This window comes from Apium graveolens, chromosome 11 (assembly GCF_009905375.1).
Source record: "Apium graveolens cultivar Ventura chromosome 11, ASM990537v1, whole genome shotgun sequence".
In the NCBI taxonomy this organism is placed as follows: domain Eukaryota; kingdom Viridiplantae; phylum Streptophyta; class Magnoliopsida; order Apiales; family Apiaceae; genus Apium; species Apium graveolens.
The window spans coordinates 202,413,599-202,438,289 of NC_133657.1; the positions used below are offsets into that span (position 1 = coordinate 202,413,599).

General features: G+C 31.9%; 1 protein-coding gene and 1 long non-coding RNA gene across 5 annotated transcripts; both read left to right on the forward strand.

Annotated features, from left to right (window-relative positions):
• Positions 1–329: 329 nt before the first annotated feature.
• Positions 330–3,230, forward strand: LOC141698692 (uncharacterized). 2 transcript variants are annotated; one of them, XR_012565205.1, is made up of 4 exons: positions 330–678; positions 1,257–1,532; positions 1,635–1,748; positions 2,789–3,230. It is a non-coding gene; the product is annotated as an uncharacterized LOC141698692 (long non-coding RNA). The 2 variants fall into 2 exon arrangements; XR_012565206.1 differs by having other exon boundaries at positions 1,341–1,532.
• Positions 3,231–11,142: 7,912 nt separating this feature from the next.
• Positions 11,143–23,399, forward strand: LOC141696820 (uncharacterized). Of its 3 annotated transcripts, XM_074500946.1 has the most exons (11): positions 12,391–12,530; positions 12,631–12,843; positions 13,106–13,705; positions 14,204–15,184; positions 15,419–16,690; positions 17,512–17,943; positions 19,016–19,566; positions 19,977–20,712; positions 21,131–21,394; positions 21,649–22,235; positions 22,556–23,399. In XM_074500946.1, the coding sequence occupies exons 2-11, from the start codon at positions 12,720–12,722 to the stop codon at positions 23,213–23,215; spliced, it is 6,207 nt and encodes a 2,068-aa protein (XP_074357047.1). In that variant the 5' UTR covers positions 12,391–12,530; positions 12,631–12,719; the 3' UTR covers positions 23,216–23,399. The 3 variants fall into 3 exon arrangements, with proteins under 3 accessions (XP_074357044.1, XP_074357045.1, XP_074357047.1); XM_074500943.1 differs by having other exon boundaries at positions 11,143–12,843; XM_074500944.1 differs by lacking the exon at positions 17,512–17,943 and having other exon boundaries at positions 11,143–12,843.
• Positions 23,400–24,691: the final 1,292 nt, after the last annotated feature.

Here is a 24,691-nt window from a genome sequence, read left to right on the forward strand (position 1 = left end):
TTGAATCCTGGAGAGGAAATACAGATGGTGTGCGATTCGTCCTGTGGAAGTTTGCAAATAAAAATCTCTTGCTCAAGTTGGATACAAAAACACAAACTGCACTTCACTGTGCAGCATATTTTGGACATCCTGAAGTGGTTGAGATCCTAATTGATGCCGCCAGACATGCAAACTTTTCAAGCTGATCCATGAAATCATGTTATGGCCCGTTTGGGAAACTGAATTTTATTTGAAATTCTGAATTTGATCAAATAAGTTGTTTGGGAATTTGGATTTGGATTTCATTTGAAATTCAGGACATTCAAATATTAGTATAAACATGAGAATTTAAAATGACAACTCAAATCCTGTCATTTGAAATCCGTCATTTAAAATGAAATGCAAGTTTCCAAACGTCCTTCATTTCAAGCTTTTTTCAGGCAAGCAAATAGAGATTTGGAGACGGCCTTAACCCACGCAGTCATGCAATGTCACACGCCAATTGTGAAACTGTTGGTGGAGGCTGATCCAAGTGGTAGACATATTCAAAACTATCAATGGAAAACTCCGATCTACATAGCTGTGGAAATAGGACACAATGATATAGTGAAGGTGATATGTACTACTTGCATAGCTCTGTCTTTGGATGGTCCTGGTGGTAGCACTGCTTTGATCTTGCTATTAGAAAAATCCGCAAAGGTATGTAGAACTTGTTTAGAAGTTACCAATTTCTTAAAACATCTTGGTAGGAAGGCTTAAATCATACTCCCTCCGTCCCACACAATTCTTTACATTGGGGAATGGAGGCTCGTCACGCAATTTAAGCCTCTTATAAAATGTAGTTGCCTAAGTTTTTTAATAAAAAAATTTCTTCTATACAAAAGGGAACATTTTTTTAAAAAAATATGGAACTAGACTTTATACTAGCCTTAAAATGTTTATAGTAGTCTTAAAATACCTGCCGAGTATGAGAAAAAACTGTAATGAAATAGTGAAACGGAGGGAGTGTTATATATCTTAAGTTCTCGATTGAACATATAGATTAATGATTTGAATAAAGTGAAAATATCATTCTGACTTCCAAAATTTTCAGCAAAACATACAAAAGAAAAGTACACTTACAAACATGTGCATTTAAAGATCATAGGAAAGAAAAACAAAATTTTTATGGAAGATATAAAATGGACTCATAAGCAGTTGGCTCAAAAGTTACTTGCTCAAAAATATTTGCACTTAACATGAAGACAAAGATGTGATTAAGATGCTCATCAGTGCAGCCAAACGTTCGAGTACTCCACAGAATGCACCACTTACAAGTTTTGAAGCTTTATTTAACAAAACTGACGATTTTGGATGTACAGTCTTAGGCCTCGCGGTAAAGGGGAATCACCTGAATGTGGTTGAGCTAATATTAACAGAAGATGCAGCCTATGATCAGCCTGGTCGATGAAGTAAAAAATATTATCTCATGCGTTTGATTAATAAAGCCATTGCTGAGGAGTTCAGGGATGTTATCAAATTACTGTCTGAAACTTACGAAGCTGGTCATAAAGGTGCGCCTGCTTCACTATGCTGCTTATCAAGAATTTGAAATACTTGATAGTTGATACCATAATACAAATACAAAAAGATTTGGGGTACCAATTTGTTTACAGAGATATGGTCCAAACACCACAGTGATACGACTTATGGAACTTATGGTCAAAAACAAGAGAAACTGGACTCCTCGGGATATGCTGTATCTTGAAGATGATATTATTGGTGATCAGGTACGTAAAAATATTTTTAGGTAATATTTGTTATATTTATTACTGAAAAATGCATCAAACAAGTAATTAAAAAGATATAATATGATATGAAAAGGTTACATACTCTAATGTTATGGATTTTATTTGTTTATGTTTTACATAAAATTATGAATACAAACACTGTGATAATGATAGGGATTAACGGATATTTAGTCACGAGGATTTGTTGATAGTCTAGTGGAAACCGGCTACTTCCCTTATCCACAATATCCAAAGCTCATGGGTTTGAATTTCACACCCCTCTGCACAGAGAAAGATCTAATGCAGGAAAAAAGAACAGAACTTTTTTTTACTAATTTTTTTTTGAAAAATAAGGAGGGAAGAACTAATACACTGAAGAAATGTAACATATGGTAAAAACAATTGTAATACAGGGACATCTATTCTTCAAATTTGATCAGCATTTGTCTGTTGTATGGGTGAAATGATCAGGAAGAAGTAGGTTGAACGGATGATCTTTCGTTTTCAATGTCATCACTCCAGATCACAAAATAATACCAATGTGAAGATGCCCCTCAGAAGCAGTGGCGGAGCCAGAGGGCCGAGCTATTAAAAATTGAAAAAAGATGTGAAACAAGCAGTATCTGATAGATAAAACATTCCATTTAGAAAAATATGATTCAAAAAAATGAAAGTAATTGGTTCTGGAAATCGAACATTGGCCTCCCCAGCCAATTTCGTACATCATCACCCCTAGACCAAAACTACCTTAATGGCGTTAAACAGTACAAATTTTAATCTAAAATACCAGGGAGGGCCAAAACAGGTGCTGGGCTCAATGTAGCTCCGCCCCTGCAGAAGGAACTATTAAATCGCACAGAGCACTATTTTACCTCTTACCTGATGAAGTCTAGTTTTAATAATACTCATTTACTGTTGCTGCATATGGCAATTTACATTTAAGTGATGTTTATGTGGTTGAATGTATAATGCTCAACATACAATAATTTTATTACTTTAACTTGTATCATTTCAGAATAAACCTGGTGATAAAATTTCAGGGACTAAGCGAAAGAAAGATGTTACCTCCAACACACAGAAAAGGCGACAAGTCATCTTCAGCTAAGAGAGAATTACATAAAGAATGTGAATGTAACTTTGATAAGTTATGTTGAAAATCATATCGAGAGACACTTGTACAGAAAGAAGCATTTGGAAACGAAAGCAACTTATAAAGAAAACTAACAAAAACGCAAGAGTTCAATGAACTTCCATATTTCCCAGAATATTTGTATGTTATCAAATATCAAGTGCAGGTCAACAAATGATTTCTTTACAATGTTCCTGTGTCGAAAATTACTTTACCATATATATCAAGACCATCAATGGTGCTCAACAGTGACTAGAACTGGCATTGTAACCACTGTAAACTCTACCATTCCAATTGGCTGAATGAAAAACTCTTTAGTTGCTCAGAAATTAGGGATGGGGACTGATATATAAATAAACCAGCAATGTGGTTCAGTTCTCTTGTTTAAAGTAACTAGCATAATAACTCATGGTAATTTTCTAGAGTTTTTTTATAAATCATTCAATTATAATATTTTTAGTTGTTTTCTTATTTGTAATATATCAAGTTGATTTTTTATCAATCTGTATTATTTTCATACAACACAAAATTTCTAATATAGCTCATAAAGCAAAATATATATATATATATATATTCTTGTTTGTGTTATAATTTGTATTTAATAAATGAATATAAACATAGTAGTCGGTGTATGTTTAAAAGAAAACGATTAAATTTACAATGAAAAACCTAATAATTAATATATATGTTGAATACAGAGTTGACCACAAATTTTGAATTTTACTTAAATAAACTATATGTGTTGATCTATATTATTACCGAGTTCGCTGCTAACTTACTATTAATTTACTCAATTTAAAAACATAAAAAATACATAACTGAATTCAGAATGACTTGCCATCATAATATACAATAATGTAAAATTTACACTAGTGTTAATATAAAAGTTGTTTTTAATAAAAACTGTTAATTTTTGAAATTAAACGTACGTGTGTATGGAAAAATGTTAGTTTTTTATTTACACTATTGTTAACAAAATAAAATTAAGTTATACATGTGTGTGTCAACATGTAAATTATGTATGTTACATTCTTAGTAAATTACGATGGTTTCAATTATTATATGCTAAATACATGATTTATGTACATTTATAATCGGCTTAAATCTCAAAGTAGTCACTGAACTGAGAGTCATATATCAAAACTATCACTCTTGGGGACTCGTATGAACCACTCTAGTTGAGAATAATGACAAATGTAATAACCAGTATTTTTCTTTGTAAATATATATATAAATTAAGTTAATTGTAGTTGTAAAAATAAATATTTATTAAATTGAGTAGATCCATATACATACTTATGCAAGATCTTAAAAAAATATATATTTGAATAATACATTTCTTTATGTTTCAAAATATCTTTAAAACAATTACATATAATTTTATATGCTTACATGTCTATCTTTACTTGGTCAAAAAAAACAACAACACGTTATTCAGATATAAGATATGGGATAGTGGGTGATAACTAACTGTCATAATAGAGGAGGGCACTACGTCAAATTTATAAATAAATATATTCTCTCTGTTTTCTTCTACCTTTCTTTTAAAATGTGTTTTCTCACTTTTTTATACTCACTTTAATACATTTAATTTACATTGATGTCAAGTTCTTTCAAATGCTTGCATACTTGTTGATTTAATAATACTTAATTTTTACATGCTATTAGATATTGATATTTATTAATTAGTTCATATGTACTTGGTATGTAATTTGTTAATAATTTAAGTATCATATTTTTAAATTAGTAATTTATCTTTGATAAGATGATTTATGGTAGGAATCTTATGATTTTATTAAATTATGTAGGTGTCTGCAAAATATTAGGTTATGTTGTTATTGAATATAATTATATACTCGTGTGCAGGGATATTTTTATTGTAATATTATTGTATATAATATGTTCACTAACTTGCATATTTTATTAATATTGTTATTATGTATTGTAATCATTATTGTTATTATTATATATTAACTGATTTGGGTAGTCATAGATAATTTATTAGTGAGTGGTAAAATAAAATGAATTGGTATTGTTTTGACATGTTATTATACTAAATATATTATGTCTAGACTTTAATAATGTGTTTATTAATTTTATATTAGTTAATGTAAAATTTACACATGTTTTTATTATTTATTTTTCAAAGTTTTATACATCTTGTAAGTTTAATGTGTCTAGTAATGTTTGCATATTTATTTTCATCATTATATATACATTAATTACGTGTTATTAATGTATTTGGCTTAATTTATATAATATAGTAGAGTTAGTAAATATTTTATTTGATTTGATGAATGAAAAACTATTATTACTTATTTATTGTTTTACACTATCTAAATTATGATTTAAAATCTTAAAGTTTGTTTTGTTTATAATTTTATGTTGCCAGCCTATCACTTTATTTTATTTTGTTGTCAACTAATTATTCTGTTCTTTTGTAAGCATGTTAGGGTACATAATTCTAACATGTATTAATCTGTGACATTGCTGCTTAGCATGATATTTTCAGATTGGATTTAAGGTGTTTGCTCTACTTGTATAAATTAGGTTAGTAATTATCTTTGTTTGGTTCACTTAAATATAGGAATTAATTGGAAATATTTTGGACCATCATTAGCCCAGTAAGGTAAGTTAACTCTTCACACTTTATTTTATTTTAAAATCTTTTAAATAATTTTGCACTGCTTTTGTTTTAAAATTTATAGATCAAGTACCCTGTTTTAGAAATAAGAATTCCCAGTTAGCTCTGACTTATGAACCATTTAGTAATTGCGTATTGTTCCGGAACTAGCCTTTGATACCTTACTAGGGAGTGCTACTTATGATGCCTTCGGGAGCGCACACTCTATGATACCTTAGCAAGGAGCGCATTATTGACAGAAATTATGAACTTTTGATACTGTGTCACCAAGTATTTGTGACCTTAGCAAGCTGTGAAATTTTATATCTTATGACATATGGATTTTGGAAAATGATTTTTGTTTTATAAAATTATGATACTTGATCCACTAGTGTAGAATTGTTTTCTTGGTGGGCCTTGGTTCATTACTTACAAATTTTCAGGTGCTTAGCTTTTGGGACATCTTAAAGGTGGACTTGATTTGAGCTTGCTTGGGAATAATATTTTAGTGATTATGTTTGTATTGGAGCTGCGTCTCTCAGGATTTGCTTTATTTTCAGCTTAGATGATTTTATTTCTGTCTCGGATTTTAGAATTTTATGGAAAACTAGAAACTTATTCTTATTATGGATTTAATTTGGAGTTTTAGTTGAATATTTAAGTATAATTATTTTCTAAAAAGTCGGGGTTTTACATTAAATGTGTTACTTTGACCTGACTGAGAATTGTTGACATTAACGGTAGGTACAGGTGGAAGTGGTCGTGGCTTTTAAATAAAATTATATATCAATAGTAACACTTTATGTATTTCACCATTCTTCTCCATTAAACACGAACCCTTAGATCACAATAATATATAGAGTTAATTTCATCTTGCACCCCATAGGTTTCAGGTAAGTGCAAAATTAGTACATAACTTTAAATTTATACAATCTGCACCCATAAACTATGTGACGCATGACATTAAACACCCTGTCATCCAATTTGGGGATTTTGACGTTATGTTTGACCGTGAATTAACGGTCAAATAAGTGTGTGTAGTGTATACTGAATTAAAACAACATGAACCCAAATCACTTTTCTATTTGTAACATGACTGGATGCTTAATATGTTAATCTCAATAACTTTTGCTAAGATATTTGACATTGTTATCTTTCTGTAGTTTATATTTGATGCTTAAAAAAAATTAAAAACACACCAATACTTGTCATTGATCATAGATAAAAATACATGTCAACAAATACATAAATATTACATCTCTCCATCATCCTCTTTCTTAAACATTACAATTGTAAAAATTACAGCCCATGTTAAAATCAACATGGCCATGCTCCATGAACAATTAAAACAAGCAGCTACTTTTTCCTCTCTTTCTGATCCCAAAGCCATTTCCAAAGCTTTATTATCGGCTTCCAAACGATTAATCCTTCTAATCAAGCCCGGAATAATCACTTGAGCTCGATCGGAAACTGGAGCATCCAACCACCGGAATGTTCTGTTGCACCTTCGATCGGAACAGGTGATGAATCGCCTCCCTGGATTTGCTTCCGTCCATGCTGTTTGTTCGATGATCCAACTGCCGCATACACATCTTCCAGCCATAACCAGCACTTCTGCTTCAGAAATTAGATGAGAACAATTGAATTTCACTCAGACAAATACTTACATGTTTATATACAAGCAGAAATGACCGTTACATGGTCTATTTCCCTTATTAACCCCGGTTGACCGTTACTTCACGGTCAACAATAACGGGGATCTGCCTAAAGGTTGTTTTATGTTGGGGGTTTAATAGTAGAGGGATGTTGATTGTATATTTCATAAGTTCTGTGCCAAATCCGCATTTACCTGAAAGCGTTGGGATGCATAATGAAATTAACTCTAATATATATTTTAAAACTAAAGCACTTTAAAGCTGTCATAGCAAAATCATAGAAACAGCCAGATATGTGTTTCTTTTTTGATTTAATTTCATTACTTTGTCACACTGTATATCCCGTAATGAACAATTAGGTTATGCTAAATAGGATGAAGAAAGGACTTATTTTAAAATATTATTACCAGTTTAAAATTTGTTCAATTTAGATTATTTTGAAATAATAAGCTCTTTTTATCAACAATATTCTGTGTGAATCGAACGAAGAGACAAAAAATTAAAATTAGAAATGATATTTTATTTTATAAGTATGAAAATAAGAAATGAAAAATTAAAATAAAATAAGAAATGATATTTTATTTTATATGCAAAATGTAATCTGTTACTATAAGTATTAGCGGACTCTCCGACTCAATATATTTTCTTTGTGTCGTTGACACTAATTTAGCCATTTTTTTTGGGATCCGGTCTCTCACAATCGTGTGTGTGACACCGTTTAAATAACACACCGCTGCTCCATGGGCGTCAGATTTATATTTTAACAACCCGGATCAAAGAATTGTTTTTTACCTTCCTCTATAAATATCCGCGGAAAAGACTTTTTTCCTTACGCTATAAATATCTGCAAAAAGGAAAAAGTCCTTTCCGCGGATAATTATAGTAGAAGATAAAAATATCATTTAATCTGAATCCTTAAAATAAAGATGGGTTTGTCTGTGCCCATTAACACACATTACACACTAATTTTTATGAATTTAGAGTGTTTCTATTGATGAAATTGGCGTGGATTTAGAGTGTTTCCATAAGCAGATTTTGATAATTTTATTTAGAGAAAATTTAAAGTCTCCGAAAAAATAATTTTTAGATAATAGGTGCATTAATATTAACTGGCATAATAACCCGTGCGAGACACGGGTCATTTTCTAGAGTTTTTTTATACATCATACAATTATAATATTTGTAGAGTAACTCCAACAATATCCGTATATAGGCTCTTCAGTCAAATTTTGAAGAAATGGAGATAAAATTTCTCTCCAACAAACTCCATGTCCCCCTCTATAACATTAGGAGTTTCGAATGTTTACTCACTTTAAGCAGTGAATATCCCCTCAACTATTATTATATTATATTTTTCTTACCCGTTATTTTATATTTAATGAATGAATATAAATAGGGTAGTAAGTGTATGTTTAAAACGAAACGATTAAACTTAATTTGTACAATGCCGTTAGTATGTTTACAAATAAAAAACTACAAATTAACATATATGTTGAATACAGAGTTGACCAAAATCTTGAATTTTATTTAAATAAACTATATGTACTGCTCTATATTATTACTGAGTTAACTACTAACTTACAATTAACTTATTCAATTCTAAAAGATAAAAAATGCATAACTGAAGTCAGAATGACTTGCAATCATAATATACAATAATGTAAAATTTACATTATTGTTAATATTAAAGTTGATTTTAATGAAAAATATTAGTTTTTGAAATTCAACGTATGTATGTATGGGAAACTGTTACTACCTCCGCCCCCTAATTTCTTTACAGTTTATTTTCACATGCTTGACACGCATTTTAAGACAACTATAAAGTATAGTTCCGTAATTTATTTTTAAAATTTTTTTTTTTTGTATAAAAGTTTGAACATTATATTTTTATTTAAAAGAAAAAATTAAAAAAAATTATGCAACTATATTTATTAAGAGCATTAAAGTACGTGTCGAGCCCCCGTCCCCCAATGTAAAGAATTGAGGGGGATGGAGGGAGTAGATTTTTATTTACACTACTGTTAACAAAGTAAGATTAAGTTATATGTGTATGTGTATGTGTGTGTTAGCATGTAAATTATTGTATGTTAAATCTCTTAGTAAATTATGATGATTTCAATTATTTATATGCTAAATATCTGATTTATGTACATGTATAATCATTATTAACATCTAGTGAGATAATTGATTACTTAAATAACATGCATTTATAATTATTCAAAAATTAAAATTATGTAAGAAATAAATTGCTATAATTTATATATGGTATTCACATTATCATGGACAAACAATCCATATCTTTTTTTACGCAACCGGGTATCAATCATGGTTGTAACATAAAAATGAATTATATATTTTTAAGACTTATCATTAATATTCATGATTTTTTTCAAGAATTCGAAAGAAAATTGTATTTATATCGCTATTTAAACCGTTTTTAAGTTTCTTTCATTACGACTCTAATATTTCTTCATATAATAATTTGATAACATTTTATACTATTATTCTAAAATTAAAAATTTTCAATTCGATAAAGTTTTATAAATATCAGTTGAACTGGTTAATTCCTTCAAATTATTGAACAATATATGTTTTTTTCCTTAAATAATATAAAATGAATTGAATCAAATGCTACAATATAGTATAGATATAACTTTTATTTGAATAATTCAAAATATTTGTACGATATTATCTTGATCAATGAATATTGTTGATATAAAAGAATTATTTTTAAAAAGTTAGTTTTTTTAAAGTGAAAAATGAAAAATAAATTGATTTAATATATAATCGTAGTTTTAACAAATTTAGTGAGATCTCATTTCAAATTTCAAATATTCTTAAAATTGGGACAAATCCCAAAAATAATAATGCGTTACCAATGAAGTTAGTAATTTTAATATAAATAATCAATTGACTTGATCCTATAAAGACCTCAAACACATTAATTTATATTAACATAATATATTAAAAAAATTCACATTATTGGTAAGATATTCTCGCCGAACTTGTAATTTAAATTTACTAAACGTAGAATGTGACGATATTTTTCGGCTGGGTCATGTATCAAATTTTGAGTATTTTTTGAACAATGGGCCATGTTCTAAAATGCAATGACTCATTATAATTCGAACTTATATAAATATGTAATACCAATATAGATTATTTATATATAAGCGATTCTATATTCAATAATTTTTTAAATATATATGTATATTTTAATTACTTTTTAAAATAAAATATATGTTAAAAATATATAAGATATATTTTCAAACTAAAAAATAATTACTCCCTCCGTCCCAATTTATCTGTCATGTTTGACTTTTTGCGGTCAAATTGACCAAATTTTGACGGAAAATTTCATATAGTATATAATCGAAAAAATTATAAAAATTATATCATTAGAAAGTACACGTAATCTACTTTAATGCGTATTCTTCGGTTTTTCAAAATAATAAAAGATTGATGTTTAATTTACGGTCAAAGTTTAGTCAATTTGACCACAAAAAGTCAAACAAGACATATAAATAGGAAATGAGGGAGTAATAAATAAGATAATAATCCATTTATGTACTATGCCTAGTTTTATATCTGAAATTTAATTTTTTAAAATTAACTGTACAAATATTCAATTAACTATCCTTTTTTTCGGAATTCAAGTAAGTATCTTTAAAGTTAAATAAAATATTTATTTAGCACACTTACATAATATGTGTATGATAAAAAACACATGTGATAATATGGTGTAGTGGTAAGATGTTGTATAGTTAAATGAAATAACTTGAGTTTGATTCCCACAAACCACATTTTTTATATAAATATTAAAAACAGGGTAATTTATTCTTTTCAATGAGACTTTTTAATCTCATGAAATTATACCACTCTAACTAGTCATTTTGAATGTTTTTTGAATTTTTTTCGAAATATACGGCAAAACCGACACGTTTCATTTAAGAAAAATTATTTTATTAGCTAGGGATAAACCTGACTTACAGGGCTGTATGGGTAAAATGATCACGAAAGCCCAGCTACTCCTCTAATCGACACACCTAGCAGGCCCCACAATCAACCCCTGGTAGGCCCCACATCAACCAAGAACAAGAAACACAACCCATTCGATCTCTCCAACAATCCTTAACCAACTGAACCTCAATTCAGACAACTCAAACGTCATCAACTTAGGAAGGGCTTCAGATGATAATACAAGAAGAATGGAACGACGCCGTTTGGGAGATTCAGGGTTGCTCTTATTATGTCTCCAACTAGGGAACTTTCTTCTCAGCTTATTTTTATTAAGTTTCTTTACTTTCTCGCATTGCTTTGTTTAGTTTTTATATGTTTATTTGTTGCTTGTTTGATTTTATTATAATCATAATCATCCGCTTTCTTGTTTTCTACTGCTGCTTCAGTGTCCTGTCTTTTTTTTAATCCTAGGAACCCTCAGCCCCTACCCTTAGGGGTGCGCACCGGGTACCAGAGACGAAAACATAAATGTTTAAGGCCAGAATTGTTTATAAATTTTCATTCAGTTAAAAATGTACAACATAGAGCGACAAAGATGCCATCGATAAACATGATTTCTAGAATCTAACTAAAGTTAAGTGAATTCGCAAGGTTAGTGTGAAGTTAAGTTAAATTAGTCTAACTACTGGTTGTTAGAGAGGGTGGTGGCATTTGTTTAAGGACCATGAACGAAACGGCTTGTATGATTGCAAATTTTTAGTATATTTCAAAGAAATCATAGCAGATGGGGACAAGGACTTCTGCAATAGAATATCATTATTCTACATACAAATAATTAGATCTAAAATGACCTTACATTTTGAATAAACATATCTGTAGCAGAGTTGGTTAATTTAACTTAATTGGTCAACTAATAAGTTGCTAGAAATTATAATAAACATTTCTTGAAATATATTTTAATACCAATTGTAGCCGCCGGTCGGGTTCAGTGTTTCCCAGCTAGAGTTAACTGTTGTTTGTAATTATAATATACATTAATTCTGTGTATATAAAGATGATGAGCAAGGTTGATTTACTAGCACCTGCAAATATACATTTTCATACACACGCACACATACAAATTATTAGTTGGAGCCTTGTAGAAAAAGGAAACAATTATGGATGAATTGGATACTTGGTATAGAGATGCCATTTCCGGAGATCTTAATGCCATTGCTCAACTGGAGAATAAAGCTGATTGGCGTTACAAAAGGGATAGAACTATCCTTCACCGTGAATCGGAGTCTGGAAATACAGAACGGGTGCGATTCATTCTTAGGGAGTTTGCATACAAAAATCTTTTGACAGAGTCAACTACATACAATGAAACTGCCCTTCACTTGGCTATAGATCGGGGACACACTGAAGTGGCTAAGGTGCTCATTAAAGCAGCTAGACGACATTTGCCCCAAACTTCCTTTCAAGCTTTTCTTAGGAAATGTAATAAAAATAATGACACCGCCTTACATTATGCAGTTATAAAACGACACGTGGCAATTGTTAAGCTATTAGTAGAGGCCGACTCTACTGATAGACACTCTCCAAACAAACAAGGTAAAACACCAATGTTCATAGCTGTGGAAGAAGGGTTGAAGGATATAGTAGAGATCATCTCTACAACTTGCGAAGCTCCATCTTTGGACGGACCGAATGGTAGTACTGCTATGCGCATCAACACTCTCGACCAAGGTATGCCTTAAGATTATTTTTGAAATAAATAAAAATAAAAATTGTGTAAAACGTATACACTAAATGTAGTTCTTTTTGTTTTTTTTGTCAAATCCGTTTTCTTATTTATTAAAATTTTCTTCAATTCAATTTCATGATCGTTCCGCACATTGTGTAATTCACTGTCCTTAAAAACATAACAATATCTACCTCCTTAATTGTACCTAGATTTCTATTTTGTAGACGCGTTGAATCCACAATTTGACAAATTTTTTATATATAGTTAAGTGCCCCGATGGAATACACTATAAAATTATGGATATAGAAGCTCTGTATGATGCTGCCATTGCCGGAGATGCTGATGCCATAGCTAACTTAGAGATGAAAGTTGATATGGTCTATAATAATGACGCAACTAACCTTCATATCGAAGCTCAAGATGGAAATACAGAACGGGTGCGATTCATTTTGAGGGAGTTTGCAAACAAAAATCTTTTGGCAAAGCTTACTATATATAAAGAGACTGCACTTCACTTGGCTATATATCGCAGACATACTGAAGTGGCTAAGGTCATCATTGAAGCAGCTTTACGACAAATGACGGAAACTTCCTTTCGAGCTTTTCTTAGGCAAGGTGATAAAGATAATGACACCGCCTTACATTTAGCAGTCATGGAAGAAAACGTAGTAATTGTTAAGCTATTAGTGGAGGCCGACCCTACTCATACACATACACAAAACAATGAAGGTTACACTCCAATGTACATAGCTGTGGACGATGGGTTCAATGAAATAGTAGAGATAATATCTACAACTTGCACAGCTCCATCTTTGAACGGACCTAATGGTAGTACTGCTCTACGTATTAATAATCTTGACCAAGGTATGCCTTAATTTTGACTCTGTTTTTCTAAAAATATAATTCCATTATTATTATATTATTACATTGTAGTTCTTTCAGCGTTTTTATGATAAATCCTTTTTTTTTTACTTAACTTTCCTCGGTTCAATTCCATGATAATTCCTCACAGTGCAAAGTTTCACTGTACTTAGAAATGTACTTCCTCTGTCCCTCCCATTTGTTTACACTTTTCTTTCTCATTATGTTCCTTCCAATTGTTTACATTTCAAAATTTTCCAAACATAGTAAAGTTTTTATAATTTTTAAAATAACTACATCCACTACTTCTCTTCACTGTACTCACTTTATACATATAATATTAATCAGTCACACTAGTTTACTCACTTTTTTAACTTTCCTGCACTACTTTATCATTTTTCTTAAACTCCGCGCACAATCCAAATGTAAACATTTGGGAGGGACGGAGGGAGTAATATTATTCACCTCCTTAATTAAATCCACAATTATTCTTATATATAGTTGGGAGCCCTGGTGGACCACTGTACAAAATTATGGATAGAGATGCTTTGTATGCCGCTGCCTTTGTCGACGGTAATGCTGATGTCATAGCTAACTTGGAGATGCAAGCTGAAAGACTACTGACCGGAGATCATGAAACCATTCTTCCTATCGAATCTCAAAATGGAAATACAGAACGGGTGCCATTCTTTTTGAGGGAGTTTGCAAGCAAAAATCTTTTGGCAAAGCTTACTCCACGAAAATATACTGCACTTCACTGGGCAATATATAGCGGACATACCAAAGTGGCCGAGACCATCATTGCAACAGCTAGAAAACATTTGCCGGAAACCTCCTTTCAAGCTTTTCTTAGGCAAGGTGATGAGGATATGGAAACCGCCTTACATGCAGCAGTCATGAAAGGAAACATAGCCATTGTTAAGCTATTAGTAGAGGCGGACCCTACTGATAGACATGCGCAAAACAGGAGAGGTAAAACACCAATCTACATAGCTGTGGAAGAAGGGTATGCGGAAATAGTGAAGATGATATGTACGACTTGTACAGCTCCATTAAATTTGGATGGTCCGGTTGGTAAACATACTGCTTTACAGGCTGCGGTGAAGAATGGCAAATGTCATATTGAAGTGGTCAAGGACCTTATTCATGCAGCTAAACTTTTGCCTTGTTCTGCTTCAGATAATGATAATACTGATGCAGTTAGTTCTTTTCAAGCTTTTCTTAGGCATGGTGATGAAGATATGAACACTGCCTTACATTTGGCAGTCATGCGACGGAAAGTGGAAATTGTTAAGCTATTAGTAGATGCCGACCCTACTGATAAACATGCACAAAACAAACAAGGTGAAACACCAATGTACATAGCTGTTGAAAAAGAGTACAACGATATAGTAGAGATAATCTCCACAACCTGCAACGGCGCTCCATATTTAGACGGACCTGATGGTAGTACTGCTGTACATTTTAAAAATCTCCGACAAGGTATGCCTTAATTTTGATTCTCTTTTTTTTAATCAAAAAAATTTATGTAAAACGTTTATATTTACAGTGTATTTCTTTTTATTTTTAATGATAAATCAAAATTTTCTTTTTTGTAAAAATTTTCTTCTATTCAATTCCATGATAATTCCTCCAGTGCGTTTTTTACTGTTCTTAAAAATGTAACATTATCCACCTCCTTAATAAATCCACAATTTGACCCATTTTTATATATAGTTGAGAGCCCTGGTGGAGCACTCTATAAAATTATGGATAGAAATGCTTTGTATGCTGCTGCCTTTGCCGGTGATGGTAACGTCATAGCTGTGTTGGGGGAGAAAGCAAATAGACTGCTCTTATTTGAATCCAGAGGAGGAAATACAGAGCGGGTGCGATTCATTTTGAGGAAGTTTGCAAACAAAAATCTTTTGGTCAAGCTGGACACATTAGACAAACAAACTGCACTTCACTTGGCAACATGTTATGAACACACTGAAGTGGTTGAGATCCTCATTGCAGAAGCTAGACGTTTGCCAGAAACTTCCTTCCAAGCTTTTCTTAGGCATGGCGATGAAGATATGAACACCGCCTTACATTTTGCAGTCATGCAAGGAAACCTGGCAATCGTTAAGCTATTAGTAAAGGCTGACCCTGCTGATACGCAGAGACAAAACAAAAATGGTAAAACACCAATCTACATAGCTGTGGAAGAAGGGTTTGCAGATATAGTGAAGGTGATCTGTGCAACTTGTACAGAGCCATTAAATTTGCATGGTCCTGTTGGTGAAGAGACTGCTTTGCAGGCTGCTGTGAAGAATCAGAAATATGACATTGAAGTAGTTAAAGTCCTTATTGATGCAGCTAGACGACATGTACTCTTTCAAGATTTTCTTAGGCATGGTGATAAAGATATGAACACCGCCTTACATTTAGCAGTCATGCGAAGAAACTTGGAAATTGTTAAGCTATTAGTAGGGGCCGACCCTACTGATAAACATGCACAAAACAGTCAAGGTAAAACACCAATCTACATAGCTGCGGAAGGAGGGAATAGGGATATAGTGAAGGTGATCTGTAATCTTTCCACGGCTTCTTTAAATTTTGATGGTCCTGGTGATAGCACTGCTCTGCACGCTGCTCTAAAGAATCGTAACCATGTCATTGAAGTGGTCGAGGTCCTTTTTAATGCAGCTAGACGTTCTGCTTCAGATAATGATAATGTTAGTTCTTTTCAAGCTTTTCTTAGGCGAGTTGATGAAAATTTGAATACTGCCTTACACGTAGCAGTCAAGCGAGGAAACTTTGTTATGGCGGAACTACTAGTAAAATCCGATCCAACTTATCCTGGTTCTAAAAACAAGAAAGGTAAAACACCATTTCTCATAGCAGTGGAAGGACGGTACACCGACATAGTGAAGCTGCTGTGTTCAACTTGCACTTCTCCATTTAGCTTTGGTCCTCTTGGGTGGCTTCATGCTGTGCGTGCAGTTATTAAAAACCTTGACGAAGGTATGTAATTCAAGTTTTTTATTATAAAAAATCTTTCAAGATTATAACTTGCTAAATATGTTGGATCCACGATTTTAAAGTTATATTTTTAAAAATATTATTAAAATAAAGTTAAAGTTTATGTATTAAATTTTTAATTTCGTAACAATAAAGATCATTTATTGAAATTAAATAATAAAAATTCAGTTAATCTACTCTATTTCATTAATTACATCTTAATAAAATAAATACCTGGACATCACTATCTAATTAAAAGTTAAAATGGGGAATGTCAAATCAATAGCTGAAATGATGTTATTTATGCAACACCTTAGAGGTATAATTAAAGAATTACATTTAGAATAAATTTTTAACAATTATGTTATTTTATTAAAAAAAGATAACATTGTAGAGGAGATAGGAATATAGAGATGAAGTAAAAATAAGGGCGAAATCAAATTACATATCCAGTTTTCATTAAAACGAGATTTCGCCTATTAATTAAAAGTATGTCATTTATTTTATTTATTTAGGATTGTTTTCTGAAATTTAAGAAAATATGACATGTTTGAATCAAATAGATATACATTAAGTAACTTAGTAGGATTAAAACAAAAAATTGTAATTATAATACGATTTCAATAATTGTATTATTTTATTAAGAAATTATATAAAATTTTACGTGAAATAAGAATTGGCTATAAACAACAATTTTATGATTATATATGAAATAATATAAATTCCTTCTATAAATAGAAATTTAGGGTGAATATAAAATTTATTGGGCAAGTACGATTGCCTTGGTAATGAATAAATGTTATAGATACTTTTACCTATTGCAGCCGAGAATGGAGCTAGAGATGTGATCAAAATGATCGTTAATATTGTCATGGGTGGGGTTAAACCAGAGAACACGGACTTCGAAGAGTACCAATTACTGGCTATTTTATTTGAAAAAATTGACGATGACAAAAACAGCCAAACTTTGTTAGAAGTGGCAGTGGAGAGAAATTACTGGGAACTGGTTAAATTGATATCAGAAACACCAAATCCTTCCAATAAAGGTTCTTGGATTGCTAACGATTTTATTAGTCTGATACCTTTAATTTACAAAGCCAAGGATAAGAAGTACAACAAAATGGTCGAAGTGCTCACTGAATGGTACCAAGCTGGAGCTAAATTCTACGATGAATACATTTATTCTTATGAGCGCTCTATTGAGTGTTATGATCCAGCCGGGCACGCTGCAGTGATTACTGCCATTGCAAGCCGAGGTACTAATCATGTTCTTAATTTAAATTTATAGTTAGAGGCTAATTTAATTTTAGTTAGAGGGTGAGTTCTAAATTAAAAAAATTGTTTGTACAAACTTACAAACTATTTTAAAACTTGGCCAGAAAAAGTTTAAATCTAGTTACTAAATACTATTATCATTAAAAAATATATGATGCTCTATTAAAAAAATATAGAGATTACAGAATCCACTTAGCTGAAAACTCATGCATGACCAACTAATTAATCGCATAGACACCACCATTGATATATAATGCTTGAATAATTAAAAATTAGCCTCATAATAACCACATGGTGGCTTATTAATAACCTGCAACAAAATAGCTGTGACTATGAAATCACGTAGCGGTCATACGAATAATATTCTATACTATCATTTACTACAAGAAAAACGGGTATTTTTTATCGAGAAATGGGTAGGTAAAGAGCCATTACCTTTCCTACCAATAAAAAATGATAGGAAATGTCTAAATGGGAAATTATTGTTCACCAAAAAAACACTAATGTTAATTAAAAGCCATCTTCCTGATTATTTATCATACTCCCTCTGTCCCTAATAATATGTCCATTTTGTTTTTATAAGAGTCAATTTGACCAATTTTTAACTTAACTTTAAAAATTATCGATTAATTATTTTTAAAATCTGAAAGTTATATTATAAAATAGACTCATGTACTTTCAAATGGTATATTTTTTATATTTTTTTTTGGTAGGTGTAAATTTCAGTCGAAATTTGATTGAATTGACTGGTCAAAAGTCAAAATGACATGTATTTAGGGACGGGGAGTATAAATTATCCAATCATCTACGTATAAGCTAACAACTTATCAGTAACTTAAATTAGTTTTGCTATTTTCTCTAGATTTAGTTAACAAGTGACCAACTCCAAGCACATACATTAATTAAGTTGAATTGCTTGATTATTAATTAAAGGGATTGGTGTTAGAATTATAAGAGCTTGACTACTGTTTTATAATTTGACAATATAATTATAAGGCGAATAAATATAATTTGATGTAAATAATACAATATTATAATATTTATCTTTTGCAGAATTATCTGCCTCCAATCTGTTAAATTATGCCGGAGACTTTGTACTCTATCCTGACAGGCTAGGATGGTCATTACTCCACCATGCTGCATATAACGAATTCAATTCAATTATTACTCGCATAGTAGAAGAACAAAAACGATTCAAACACGAATTTGTGTACAAAGATATGGTATCAACACCATTTCTAATAGCAGCTGAAAAAGGATATACTTCTACCGTGATACTTCTTATGCAATTATGGCCATCATATGGTTCTTCAGCCTATACAGCGGTTAACAGAGAAGGACAAAACATATTACATTTAGCTGCATTGCAAAATAAAAAAGAAATGATTGAAGGCATTTTAAAATATTGTCCAGAAGAGCACAAGGAGAAGTTTGTGAACAGGCAGGATAAGAAGGGCCAAACACCTCTTCATCTCCTTATTAAGGATGGTTGTTTCATTTCACAACTCATGAAATACAAACAACTGGATATAAACCTTCTAAACAAAGAAAATTGGACTCCTCCTGGGATGTTGTATTTTAATGACCAAATCATTGGCGATCAGGTACACTGAAAATTACATTAAACTGTTTTTTTTTCAGATTATTAAGTTACTCAAACTAGTTTTCTTATTAGGTCTAGTTTAGTTTGATCAAAAAAAGTAACAAATTTAATTCTAGCTTTATTTGTCTATAATATTGTATTTAAGGTCAAAATTTATTTTTAAAATTTTACTTTTCAAATAATAATTTAATTCGGTAGAAAAAAGTTTTTAAAAATTTTATGTGACTATACTAGATAGGAGGTTTAAAATGCATGTGAATCCCTCTATTTCAAATGTAAAGAACGGTTTGGAATGAGGGAGTATGACATTGCATTATAAGGTATAATGCCGTAACAACTAACAAGTGATCTGATAATCAATTTCTTTAAATTAAGATAATTGTTAAATTATCGTTCCTCTTTTATTTATAGGTGAAAATTAAAATTGCCCTGCATCATATCCAGCATGATCTGGAGAGTGATATTTTTTCAAGTCCGGCGCTCTCCATCACTGAAAGAGATAAAAAAGATGTGCTTTTTAATGAAAAATCTAGACAGATGAAATATGAAAAGTACGCAGGCCTGAAAGAAAATACTCATGCCATTGCCAACTGTTTCATGGATGCCATTTCCGGAGATCATATTTCCAAAGCTGCATTGGAGATGGAAGCAGAGAGACTGGAGCAAGAAGAGGGAAAAATTATCCTTCATGTAGAATCAATGAGAGGAGTTACAGAACGTGTAGAATATATTTTGAGGGAGTTTGGAAACAAAAACCTTTTGGTCAAGCTGGATACATCAAAACAAACTGCCCTTCACCTTGCAGTAGATCATGGACACACTCAAGTTGTTAAGGTCATCATCGATGCTGCACGACATTTGCCTTCGTCTTCAGCAAATAATCTAGTTACCCCTTTTCAGGATTTTGTTAGGCAAGCTAATGGTCAAATGGGGAACACTGCCTTACACTTAGCAGTCCTTAAAGGCAATGTGGCAATTGTTAAGCTCTTAGTGGACGCTGATCCAGATGGTAGCCATGTTCAAAACAGTGAAGGAAAAACTCCAATCTACATAGCTGTGGAAAAGGGGCACAAAGATATAGTAAAGGAGATCTGTACCACCTGCACAGCTCTGTCTTTAGATGGTCCTGGTTGTAAGACGACGCAAGGTATGTAGCATAGTAAATTGGACGCATGCTATCCATGTAATATATATATCCATGTCATTTCTTTTAAATTTGAATATAACTTCGAAGTTAATAAAATTGGACGCTCTCTGTGCACACAAATTGCAGTAGAACGTACCTACTGAATCAGACGTTTGAAGTTAGAACATTGTCAACTTCATTTGGATGCACATTTGTAAAAGCATGTCGGTTCCAGATTTACAACTAGGGATTTTATGCATCTTTCTCACATTATTATTCACAGAGTTAGAAAAAATATGGTTAGACAATGTAAGTATATAGCATTGATGTTACTATTTTAGGGTAAAAATGTTTTATGATATGATATTATGATTTATGACAATGACTATATTTCTTAATAATACTTGTGCAAAATTTAAAGCATTATTCTGTGGAACAGACGAGTCAAGAAGCTCCGTCTTACAGCTGGCGGTGGAGAGAAATTGTGTGGATGTTGTTAAAATGATACTAGAGAAAGATCTGGCCTATCAAGATGGTCGTAAAATTAATAGAAATGGTCTCATGTGTTTGATCTATAAAGCCATCGATAATGAATGTAGTGATGCCATTGTCAAATTACTCTCTCAAAAGTATCAAGTTGGAATCATGCCCGAACACGAAAAGGCGCTTGAGTTAATTCTTGCTATCAAAAGGCGTAATGAAGGTATGTAATGCATATGTATACAATATAAGTATACATAGTACTTATTTTCTCTCATGAGTTTATTTTTTGATGAGTACATAATACAATATAAGTATACCTTTGTTCTTATGTTTTTCATCATGATATAATTACAGTCACACATTTATATATGGTAGCTTCATTACTATTACACCAAATAAGATTCATTTGCACAGAAATGTAATGTGAATCATAGACCTTACAATTATGAAATCTATGTACTTGTTTTTTTGCAGACTCTGTATTAAGTCTCTTAGGAGGTGCCAAAGACCTTGTAAATTTTACACAAGATAATGGGTGGACAGCACTCCACTACGCTGTCTATCACGAATTTGATTCAGTGCTTGGTGCCATAATAGGAGCACAAGAAGATGTTGGACACCAATTTGTGTACGGAGATATGGTACCAACGCCATTTCATGTAGCAGTCGAGTGTGGGTATACTTCTACACTGGTACGACTTATGCAGTTATGGCCAGCTCCGTCTTCCGCATCTGAAGCTGATAAATCTCCGTACATAGTTGTTAATGAAGATGGTCGAAATATACTACATTTGGCTGCAGCTGATAATAGTAATACAAAAGATGTTCATAGAAAAGAGATGGTAGAAGGTATTTTAAAATATTGCCCAGAAATGTGCAGGGACAAGATTTTGAAACAAAATGATACCAACGGAGACACACCTCTCCATGTAATTATCTCCCAAGGTTATTTTATTCCGGAGCTCATAAAAGACAAAGAACTCGGTACAAAAGCAAAAAACCAGAACAATTTTACTCCTTGGGAAATGTTGTATCATAAAAATGATGTTGTCGCTGATCAGGTATGTTGAAAACTTCATTCTTCTTTTCACTAATTCTTGGAAATTACTAGTCTTGGTCCTTAATTACTTAAAGGAAAATTATGAAGTATGGAAAAATTTAAACTTCAAGTGTTGCTTGCTACGAGTAACCAAGTAAAATGGTTAGCTCACTCTATTTTTTTAATAATTGTTGTTAACTTAGCTCCTTTACAAAGCGACGATGAGGAATTTAATTGCATGGACATATTTGACACGTTTAAAGTCTTATAGTAGACATCTTAAGGAAGATCATATCTCCGAATTAAGATAGTTATTAATTATTTGTTGTCCTTCATTTGTAGGTGCATATTAAAATTGCAATTGATGAAGTCGAGTCTAATCAATCAGCGTGGAATCTTAGCAATAAAAGAAAGGAGAATAAAAATGATATTTGGAAAAATATTCCCCCAAGTAAGCGAAGGACAAAAGATGTGATATTTGATGAACAGAAAAAAATATTGATGCATGCAAAGCATCTAGAAAAGAAAGAAAAGCTAGAAAGGTATAAAATGAGGACCAATACCCAGATCATTGTTTCTGCACTTATAACTACAGTAACCTTCACCGTAGGATTCACTATGCCTGGTGGTCTCCATCAAAGTGGAGAGGTTGATGAAGGATTGGTATTACTTTCAAAGAAGAACGCTTTTAATACATTTATGGTATCAGATGCAATAGCTCTCCTACTATCAACATCTTCTTTGTTCTTCTACTTTCTTGAATCAATAAATGAAGATCCTCATCAAGTGTCAAAACTCAATGCTGCATCAACTGTGCTCAACACTGTTTCGGTAATGGCTATGATGTTGACTTTTGTTGCAGGAACATATTTGGTGTTATCACACTCACCGGCCCTCGCCATTACTGTTTGTATCATCGGTTCCCTCTTCTTCCTTCTTATCATTATTCTGCTGATTAAGATAGTATATGAACGACTGCACATAAAAAGGAATTTAGATTAAGCGTTTCAATCATCAGTCTTGGTATTTCTTCCAGCTTTTGTAAATTCCAATTTTTATGATGTATTGAACATTCAAAGTCAACATGATTCTTGTTCATAGTAGCCAAAATCATGTAATCTTTAGGGATGATGTATCAATTATTTTTCCTATTACATGTTTAATTACAAGAGCGTTAGTGATCTCAGTAGTAAGTGTAGTATCGAGTATCGACTCTCTGATGTGTTTTCGACTTCACAAGATGTGTCTTTTGTTATTTCTAAACAAAATAGGATTTTGACCCTATTAAATTAAGCCTATCAAAATTGCTCTACTGCCTTCACTATCCTAATGTTGCATTCTATTGGAGTGAATGAAAAACTGATAAGAGTGAAGCAAAATGACCCTATTCATTCCTAGCATCATTCTACTTCTACTAACTAAAACTAAACACTGGTTTAACCATTTTCTACGGAGTGCATCACTTTTTCAAACCTTCTATGTTCTTCATTTTTACCATTAATTTTCCTTCTCTTACCCTATTCCATTCCTGAACTGAAAGCGGCAATGCGGCTTCCGTTGGAATTTAATCTGAAACTTATTATTTAAGTATTGTCTTTATTTAATTGTTTGATTGTTTTGTTTTAAAATAAACATCGGAACTAGTCTGTTGTAATGCATAGGACTTGGTCATTTGGTTGTTTAGAATTTTCAGGAGTGTGGGAGTAGTGAAGTCAAAGTAGGAATGTAGCTGCTAGTTTTTAGCATCCATTTGCAGTAGTCAGGTTATATATAATTTGCATGTACTAGATTTAATTTACTCCCTCTGTCCCAATTTATTTTGTGGTCAAATTTAATTAACTTTGATCGTAAATTAAACATCAATCTTTCATTATTTTGAAAACCCGAAGAATATTTACATGTACTTTCTAATAATATAATTTTTATAATTTTTTTTGATTATATACTATATTAAATTTTCAGTCAAAATTTGGTCTATTTGACGGCAAAAAGTCAAACAGGGCGAATGAATTGGGACGGAGGGAGTATGGGATAAGATCCATCATTTTTTTCCGGGCTGATAATGTTAAGTACGTAGCATATATTTGAGGCTGATAAGATATTAACAGACATGTTTTTTTTTGACAAATATGACTTGTAACCTTATAAATGAATATTTCTCGGGGTGAGCGAGGATCGAACTCAGTATCTGGGACGACAGAAAATAAGCTCTTAACCACTTTGAGTTATCCAACATGTTAAGCTATCCAACATGTTAAGGATAAAAGAATGAGCATATCAGCCAGGCTAATAATCAATTCGATTCAATAATCACCATCCAACGTAACAGACAGATAACAAGCTTCTCACTAGAGGTGGCCAGACGATCGTGCCGGCCGGGCCGTGCCGAATTTCCGGCGAGCCGATTCAATTACCAAGTAACCCGTGAACGGCACGTATAAGAGAACGAGCCGAGCCGAGCCGTGCCGGTTTGATTAA